Source organism: Paralichthys olivaceus, chromosome 21, assembly GCF_024713975.1.
Source record: "Paralichthys olivaceus isolate ysfri-2021 chromosome 21, ASM2471397v2, whole genome shotgun sequence".
NCBI lineage: Eukaryota > Metazoa > Chordata > Actinopteri > Pleuronectiformes > Paralichthyidae > Paralichthys > Paralichthys olivaceus.
In genome coordinates, this window is record NC_091113.1 from 13,026,606 (window position 1) to 13,036,457 (window position 9,852).

The following is a 9,852-nucleotide window of genomic DNA, read 5'->3' on the forward strand; positions in this document are numbered from 1 at the left end:
GAGCAAATGGCTCACCAAGGATGACACATTACGTAAGGAGCTATACGGGCAGCTGGATACTGGATAATTGTGAGTAAGCGTCATTCACAAATGTGTTACTTGCCGCAAACTGCAAGGAAAGTTGGAGGATCAGAAAATGGTAGATCTTCCCCGCAGACAGACTTATTCCTGAACTTCCGTTTACCAACGTTGGCCTCGACTACTTTGGACCATGGTCTATTATGACACGTCGCACAAGAGGAGGAAGTGCGGAGAGCAAACGCTGGGCTGTACTCTTTATCTGCATGTCAACTAAAGCTGTGCATATTGAACTTGTCAAAACCATGTCAACTGACAGTTTTATCAATGCTCTGAGGAGGCTTTTTTCTATTCGTGGTCCAGCAAAACTTCTACGGTCAGACAAAGGGACAAACTTTGTGGGTGCTTGTAAGGAGTTGGATATGAACACAGATGACACGACAGTCAGGATGTAGCTCCAGGAGAAGGGATGCTCTTGGGTGTTCAATCCTCCTCATGCTTCCCACATGGGTGGCTCCTAGGAGAGGCTCATCGGAGTCTCCAGACGCATTCTAGATGCAATGCTGCCTAAGACAGTACCAAAACGTCTCACACATGAAGTCTTGAGCACATTCATGGTGATGGCTATCATAAATGCAAGACCCCTTGTGTCCATATCCGCTGACCCAGATAATCCTGCAATACTCACCCCAGCGATGCTCCTTACTCAAAAAATGAGGACTGTTGTAGCCCCCTCTGGAAACGTTGGTATGGCTCAGTTGTACAGAAAGCAGTGGAAGCAAGTTCAGTGTCTTGCTGACACATTTTGGAAGAGATGGAGTACCTGTCTACTCTACAGAGCCGCAGGAAGTGGACAAATGCCTAGCAGAATGTCAAAGAAGAAGATGTTGTCCTTCTGAAAGACAACCAGGCCCACAGAAACAAATGGCCAATGGGACTGGTCGCTAAGGCTTTGTCAAGCAGTGACAAGAAGGTCAGCAAGGTGGAGGTGCGGATTGTGAAGGATGGGACAGACAAGGTGTTCCTAAGGTCAGTCTCAGAGATTGTAATCCTTCTGCTCAATATTTCGCACTGCAAGGGCAGTACGTTACATCTTTCCAAATAATTTGCATGTGCAGCAGACTTACTATTCTAGGATAACCTTTGATGCCAAGCAGTGCATTATGGGTACTTGTTTTCTCACAAGGGAGATACTGGGGTTGGGACATGTGCTGTCGGTAAGGTACTGATCATGTTTGTTTACAAGATTAGCTTGAGAAATAAGTATTTGTTTAAAATGCAGGTTTAGTCCTAACTACAAGAACTTGCACTGTTCTCCTTTAATCATTTTATCTTTGAAAATACCATTGATCTGCTGAACATTAGGTTCCATCAAATCTGCACCTGTGGTTTAACCAGCATGGGAAGTGAATGCTCAAATCAACCCAGTTAAAATATTACAAAATAAGAACACAATTATAATGTTAATAATTTTATGTGACAAAATATACAAAAGCAAATTTGATGCCATAAAAACAGCATGAAACATAATGAATGACTAGCTGATACTTATTCATCGCTAGGAGCTGCAAGCTCCCAGCAATATGCGCTCGACCAATCATGTCATCAAATGTGCAAGATGCATCTAACCCTAACCCTTCTTTTGGGTTTCATCCCTTGTGCTTGCTTCTCCTCAGGCCTGAACTTCTTACAAGTTTCTGCTGAGGGAGAACGATGTCTCTTTGTGGCCTGTGGAGCTGTGGAGGCTGGAGAGGCTTTGTGGGCTTGGATGTTACAGAGGATTAATTTTCTAGAAAATCATACTTACTTGAATAACAAAACTGTACAAAAATATACAAAAGCAAACATGCTGGCAGATAAAAGTTGTTTTTCCTCCTGATGAGGAGCAAGAAAGTGGCAGTGTTGTTCAGTTATGCTCCATCAATTAGACCTGTAAGAGAAACAGAGAGGTATAAATCAAATCAACACTTTGTGAAAATCCTTGGACCAGGCCACTGGGAAGGTCTCACTGCCCTTTTATGGATCTCAACATGTGTGCTGTGTGTGCTCAATGAGTCATATCTGTGCTTTACCTGATGTGATTTTGCATGATGGCAAGAGAACGCAGCCATGAGACTCCGCTAGGCTGGTTGGACAGCTTATAAGGAGGAAGAGTCTGAGGGGAGGGACATCCCAGATTTATATTAGATGTCTTGGCCGCAGTGCAAGCTCTGTCCGTTCTTAGTGGGCTCACAATCTTGGATGAAGTATCACCAGGCGAGACACTTGCAGGGTACTTTTCAGTCTCCTCTTTTACTCCTGTCTCCTCAAGCTTTAACTTCTTAGACAAAGGTGAGGGTGAGGCAGAACGAGGTCTCTTTGTGCCCTGTGGTGCTGTGGGAGGGCTCCTTACCAGCTTCACAATCTTCTCAGTGGGCAAGACACCTGTGGTGGAGTTTTTGGGGCAGATGGGTTTCATCCCTGGTGCTTGTTCCTCCTCAGGCCTGAACTTCTTACATGACGTTCCTCCTGGGGGAGAACAAGGTCTCTTTGTGGCCTCTGGACCTCTGGAGATTGAAAAACCAGGTCTCCTTACAAGCTTCACAATCTTCTTAGTGGGCAAGAAACCTGTGGTGGGGTTTTCGGGGCAGATGGGTTTCATCCCTGGTGCTTGTTCCTCCTCAGGCCTGAACTTCTTAAATGAAGTTTCTGCTGAGAGACAATGAGGTATCTTTGTGGCCTGTGGACCTGTAGAGATTGAAAAGCCAGGTCTTCTTACCAGGCTCACAATTTTCTTAGTTGGCAAGACACCTGTGGTGGGGTTTTCAGGGCAGGTGGGTTTCACCCCCTGTGCTTGCTTCTCCTCAGGCCTGAACTTCTTACATGAAGTTTCTGCTGAGGGACAATGAGGTCTCTTTGTGGCCTGTGGTGCTGTGGGAGGGCTCCTTATCAGCTTCACAATTTTCTTGGTGGGCAAGACACCTGTGGTGGAGTTTTTGGGGCAGATGGGTTTTATCCCTGGTGCTTGTTCCTCCTCAGGCCTGAACTTCTTACATGAAGTTTCTGCTGAGGGAGAATGAGGTCTCTTTGTGGCCTGTGGACCTTTAGAGATTGAAAAGCCTTGTCTCCTTACCAGGCTCACAATTTTCGTAGTTGGCAAGACACCTGCGGTGGGGTTTTCAGGGCAGTTGGGTTTCACCCCCTGTGCTTGTTTCTCCTCAGGCCTGAACTTCTTACATGAAGTTTCTGCTGAGGGACAATGAGGTCTCTTTGTGGCCTGTGGTGCTGTGGGAGGGCTCCTTATCAGCTTCACAATTTTCTTGGTGGGCAAGACACCTGTGGTGGAGTTTTTGGGGCAGATGGGTTTCATCCCTGGTGCTTGTTTCTCCTCAGGCCGGAACTTCTTACATGAAGTTTCTGCTGAGGGAGAATGAGGTCTCTTTGTGGCCTCTGGACCTCTGGAGATTGAAAAGCCAGGTCTCCTTACAAGCTTTACAATCTTCTTAGTGGGCAAGACACCTGTGGTGGGATTTTCGGGGCAGATGGGTTTCATCCCTGGTGCTTGTTTCTCCTCATGCCTGAACCCCTCACATGAAGTTCCTCCTGAGGGAGAACAAGGTCGGTTTGTGGCCTCTGGACCTCTGGAGATTGAAAAGCCAACTCTCCTTACCAGCTTCACAATCTTCTTAGAGGGCAAGACACCTGTGGTGGGGTTTTCTGGGCAGATGGGTTTCATCCCTGGTGCTTGTTTCTCCTCAGGCCTGAACTTCTTACATGAAGTTTCTGCTGAGGGAGAACAAGGTCTTTTTGTGGCCTCTGGACCTGTAGAGATTGAAAAGCCAGGTCTCCTTACCAGGCTCACAATTTTCTTAGTTGGACAGACACCTGTGGTGGGGCTTTCAGGGCAGGTGGGTTTCACCCCCTGTGCTTGTTTCTCCTCAGGCCTGAACTTCTTACATGAAGTTTCTGCTGAGGGAGAACAAGATCTCTTTGTGGCTTGTGGTGCTGTGGGAAGGCTCCTTATCAGCTTCACAATTTTCTTGGTGGGCAAGATACCTGTGGTAGGGTTTTCGGGGCAGGTGGGTATCATCTCTAGCTCCTTCTCCTCAGGCCTGAACTTCTTACATGAAGTATCTGCTGAGGGAGAACAAGATCTCTTTGTGCCCTGTGGTGCTTTGGGAGGGCTCCTTATCAGCTTCACAATTTTCTTGGTGGGCAAGACACCTGTGGTGGGGTTTTTGGGGCAGGTGGTTATCATCCCTCCCTCCTTCTCCTCAGGCCTGAACTTCTTACATGAAGTCTCTGCTGAGGGAGAACAAGATCTCTTTGTGGCCTGTGGAGCTGTGGAAGCTGGAGAAGCTTTGCTGGGCTCGGATGTTACAGAGGATTCCTGTAGAGAACAAAAAAATGTTTTAAGTAATATCTTAACACAAGTAAGAATTTAGGAAATACTATGTACTTAAATGTTTTGATAAGAGTAAGACAATTGATGCCACTCTTGCATCTGTATGATCAATATGATGCACTGCAACTAACAACTGTTACATTAGGGTTTTTACAGGGGTTATGAGCTGGATTATTTCTCTTCTGGGCACAGTAACTTCCTGGAGTCTTGATATCACTGTGTAACTCTAATATGAGAAATACTTCAGTGCATAACCCAGTGTAAAAGCACAACCTGTCATTTTTTAACTATGGTTTTTGTGAAGATTTAAAAAAATGAGATATCATTAATAACAGCAGAAAACATTGTATATATTATAGACACATGTATGTTTAGTCAAATAAAGCATGAAATGTTTGAGCAAACCTTTTCAGTCGTGTGACAGGACGACACTTTGGCACGTTTGGCAACAACCTTCCTCTTTTCATAGTTGACTAAAACGACCATTCCCTCCTTAAACAGACCACAGCTCTTTGCCAGGTCGTAGACTGCAAGGGCACAAAATAAAAATGATTTCACATTTTCACACAACTCTGCTCCAGTGTCACTAAATTTAAAGAAGAAGAGCAAGGAAACAAAAACATACCAGTATCAATAAAGTAGCCGACTTCACTGGTCAGGTCGATATCTTTCTTTTTAATTATCTTCTTGTACTCGTTTGTCAGGGTAAATCCAATCATCCACTTTGTGCTCTTACACTCTCTGAAACAGAAACAGACAACCAACACGAGACATGAGCTTTAAAGCCTTGTTACAGCAAACTGAGATTAAATACAGAGCATCAGAACAAAAAACAGGAACGAGCTGAAATATGAAAACATGTCCTTACGTGATATCGGGCTCCTTGGGTGTAGAGTAGGGCTGCACGTTCACATGAGCCAAGGAAATGTACGGATGTATCTGCAGAGCTCCCACCAGGAGTCTTATTTTGGACTCCACCAGGCCGACCCTGAACGAGTGAATGAAGACTTGTTTACAGAAAGAAGAAAACACTCCAGCAGCTGGATGTAAAGTATTCAAACAGTTTTTCATCCAAAGTTCAAACGTGGTCTACAAACGTGTCGAAGTTATTCCAGTTTAACTTGACTCACCAATCAATATGCTGCTCGCCTGTAGCAGAGAATGCATCCACTTGAAGGTAATGCCTTTGATTAAAAGAGACAGATTAATCAAAACTATGTTGTGAATTCATTGCTGCTCAATATTTAAAGCAGGTCAACTTACTGCACAGCACAATAATGAATATCACTATACTCACCTTCGTTATGTCAATTATACAGTAAACTTTAAATGTAAAAATAAAACCTGTGTTGTTTTAAAATGTAAGTGATCTGTGTTTGTATATTAAACGCCCAAACTCCACAACACAATTTTAAAATTCTCGTGCATGCATCATTACTGATATCGAGGACGCTGCCTGTTGTGACAAAAACAACAAAAATCGATCGTACGTTCCAAGTAAAAGTGTAGAACTCAATCAATCAGGCAGCTCACATTCAGAGCTTTTACCTGGTCGGCAAATCCATCAACATTAGTCATGGACCGTCAGATTGAAGTTTACCTTTAAGTTCAGCATGAACATTAAAAAGGCCACAAATCCACAAACAGATGATCCATTTCAACATTTTCAGCTAATAACACTAATCAAAACATTATTTTAGTAAATGTCTATGTTTTAGAGAGCAATGTGTGTGAGTGTATTTAATTACATGGCAGGACTGTCTTTAGGTAACTCAATACGTACCGGTACTTGTTCATAAAGTTTGGCGTTTCAAAGAGTTTGAGCCAGTCGACTTTGTGCTGCTGTATTTCCTGGAGGATAGTGTGACCTGTGAACGAGGAAGAGACAGGTGGTTTAAATCAAAATGTTTTCACACTCTCAGATTAAAATTCTGGGAGATGTTATTGAGTTTAACGGTTTGTTTTAATCCACGATTGGAACACTGGAATTGATGTTTGTTTGGCTCACAATGCAGGTAGTCAGCTGAGTGACTATACATACCCCGATTGAACTCTTCCATCAGGATGGTCCGCGAGGAGAGAGAGACATTGAACGCTGAGTTCTGCTGGGGGTAGACCGGCGTGATGATCGGCATCAAGTGGTACCTATCATGTCTGTTAGACTGGAAATGCAGAAGAACACAGATTATCATCTTACTATATGTTTTAAACTGGATAATTCACAAACTCACTTCATCATATGTTTGTTTCTTAAACTTTGACTAAAGATCCTGCAGATGACTTACCTTGGGATCCCAGGAGTGAAGGTCGTATTGGAGGTCCAGCACCGCCCTCAGACAAATAGGGATGTTCCACTCACTGACACAAAACACAAGATTGTCATATCAACTGATCCTTGTCTACATCTTTAACAAAGCATGAACATGCATTTTCAGTGATAAAAAGCAGAGTTTAAAAATCCCCAAACACCGAACATGTTAAGAAATTGAGAAATACTTTATTTTTTAACAGAAATGCTGACACAACTCACCACATGGAGTAGATCTGGAAGAACTTCAGCACCAGGGTGGATGCTGCTGCATTTGGATATAGCTGGCAAATTCTAGCTACCAGAATGGCCCAGGATACCCCACCCAAGAAGCCCAGCTTGTTAGAGTAAATGTTGCGTCCTGAAAGGAAATATAAGGATGAGAAACAACATTTAAACAAAATGTATAATGTTACTGTTTTTTCTCACATTAATAATGTTTCCTTTCCGTTGTGTACATATGATATAGTTCAGTAAACCTGTGCATTGTTTATTCCTGCACAATAGAGACTGGCCTGTGGTTGCATTTCAGCAAATGTAGACAAAGCAAACTAAATATCCATAATGACAATAATCTGAGATTGAAGTTATCATTTTGCACCACTGACTAAAATGATTTCAGATGTAGTTGATGACCAGTTACTCCAGAACAGGGCAGTCAGCCATTGTTGGTATGAATGTGAAATGATCATGTTGGGAAACAAGTCCACCTATTCACAGAGAGACAGTGACTGCCATGATGAATTAGTTCTGTGTTGTTCGACTTACGTTTGGCCCACAGCTTGATGACTCTCAGAGTGAGCCTGAAGTTTGAGATGTCAGGCACAAGACGGAGGATTTCCTCAGTGACTCTGTAACCTACAGAATGAAAACAAAGGATTCATACACAAACAGCCACATGTTAAAAAGGGGGAAAGTGCAAATGAACAACTTATGAAATAAATAAATCATGTCATCTGGTGATACTGCAGCATTTCTGAGCAGCTTTGTATTTGAGTGTGATGTTACCATTGAGACTCCTGGAGGAGATTTTATCCATTTTCTTAAACCATCTGTCATCGAGGAGGTTGACTTTGTCACTGACAGACCTTTGTGGCAACCGGGCATAGATTAAATCCACCTATGAGATTACAGAAACACAAACCCAGTTATCACAGCACCAGTAGAGTTGTATGTTATTATTTTTACTTTGTATTTATCAGATCTTCATTTACCTCAATTCCATCAAATGTCATCTTGATGACTGGCACAACTGCTTCTTCGATAGCCTGAGGAGAACAATATTGTCAGTCACTTGCACTGGAGAAAAAAAGACTTTGACTTCCATGATATTTATAAATGATGCAATAATTGATATATATGACAAACCCGTATGTCTTTGACCTCCTCCTGGGCTTTAAGCTTCTCCAAAAAGGAGGTGAAGAAGACCATTGCCTCCAAAAATACAGGCCCAACACATAGAACATCAATATCAGCATCTGTCAAAGCAAAACAGATTCATATGAGAGTGAAGCTTATAATGTCACTTATGAAACTGTTAAATACAAGTTTCCGCAGTAAGAACATGTTAAAGTTGAGGAAAGAATCTTAGTTACCTTTGGAGAAAGCTCCCAGGCGATAGGAGCCGAACGGCAAGACCCTGCCTCCGACTTTGTCAGTGACAGTTTCAGGTACATTCTGAAATCAAAAAGCAAACCAATGAAGTTGTATCATCTACACAATTAAATGCTGTCTGTATGATATTTGGAAATACCTTTGAAACAACTGTATAGATAAAAAAGATGTTTCTTACCATTTCTCTGCACATGTCTTGGAGCCACTCCTCAAAGAGGGATTGCAGTTTTTTCACAACTTTCTCTCTGCAAATAAAGCATAAAGGGCATTTTCAAAATGTTTTTACTTTAGGATGTGTTTCACTTCCATTTTTCACGTCATTCACAGAGGATGCTGTTCTTTAACAACCAAGTCACAGGGTCACAATAGAAAACACTAAAAAACAGTTTCCACATGGTGGAAATAATGAAATATAGAATGATGGATCTTACCTGTGCTTCAGCTCCACCTCATTCACAAAGACATCTTGCGACTCCAGACTTTTAATCAATTCATTGGTCTGAATCAAGTCAGCCTGTGTCTGCCTGTCCCTGCAGCAGTAACATACATTGAACATACATTAGACACAGAATTAACTTATAACACAGTAACCGTACTTTGAAATTGGCCTGAGATGAATGTAAATGTAAATATGTACAGAGAAATTAAGGAAATTAAATTAAATGAAACATTTGTAGCAAAATAAAACTTTTACAGAGAAATTAAACATTTGCATAGGATTTAAATATATACAGAGGAATTAAAAATGTGCATTCCTGCTATATATTCTGTTTACATTGTACGTATTATTTTCTTGTGGTATATTTCCTTGTTTTTATATTGTTTCTCTACTTGTTTATCCTCATTTTTGCTGTAACACGGCAAATATCCCTTTAGTGGGACTAATGAAGTATTACCTTAAACTGTCATGAAACAAAAAGTATATACACAAACCTTAGGGGTCTCAGTGTGTTAAATAAAGTGACTTGGGCCTCATTTTGTTAAATTAAATTGTGTTAACTACATATTGTAATATAAGGAAAGCTTCAGAAAATATAATAGGAAATGTGAACTGCAGTTGTACAGTGCATAATAGTACTTACGCTTCCATTGTCGAAAACATAATTCCTTTCTTTAAATGAATTACAATAAAAACTGGGAAATATCACGATATGCTGTTATAATCTTCTAAACAACACCACGAAAATGAACTAGAGCTCACGCTGAGGGTGTCCAGAGTTAATAACGTTATGATCCAGCGTGCAGACACTAGAGATGTCTCCGTGGCTTTAATCTTGCCCTTGATAATAGGTTCCTACAAAGGAAATTAAAGAGTCCTCTGATGTGTGACGCAACTTTCGTCACAGATAAGTTTATATTCAAAAGATAGCATCTGAATTCAGCTCATGTCACGTGGATGTATACATTTAAAAACACACACTGTGTTATACTACGTCACCACTACCAACTGTTTACTTACCAGCATCGAACCTCGTCCCTCTGCTCAGACAGAGTCCCTGGAGGGGAACAACGACCATGTTGACTCTGT

The 9,852-nt window shown here is 41.8% G+C and overlaps 1 protein-coding gene across 1 annotated transcript; it reads right to left on the reverse strand.

Moving 5' to 3' along the window:
- Positions 1-1,804: 1,804 nt before the first annotated feature.
- LOC109626698 (nucleolar protein dao-5-like) lies at positions 1,805-9,552 on the reverse strand. The gene is made up of 18 exons (XM_069517037.1): positions 9,407-9,552; positions 8,756-8,854; positions 8,503-8,569; positions 8,306-8,387; positions 8,079-8,188; positions 7,925-7,978; positions 7,719-7,830; positions 7,479-7,568; positions 6,933-7,071; positions 6,688-6,760; positions 6,444-6,564; positions 6,186-6,270; positions 5,533-5,586; positions 5,271-5,390; positions 5,028-5,143; positions 4,808-4,929; positions 2,091-4,387; positions 1,805-1,948 (listed from the first exon to the last, which is right to left on the reverse strand). Exons 1-18 carry the CDS (start codon positions 9,424-9,426, stop codon positions 1,939-1,941), a joined length of 3,771 nt encoding a protein of 1,256 aa, XP_069373138.1. The 5' UTR covers positions 9,427-9,552; the 3' UTR covers positions 1,805-1,938.
- Between the last annotated feature and the right edge of the window lie 300 nt (positions 9,553-9,852).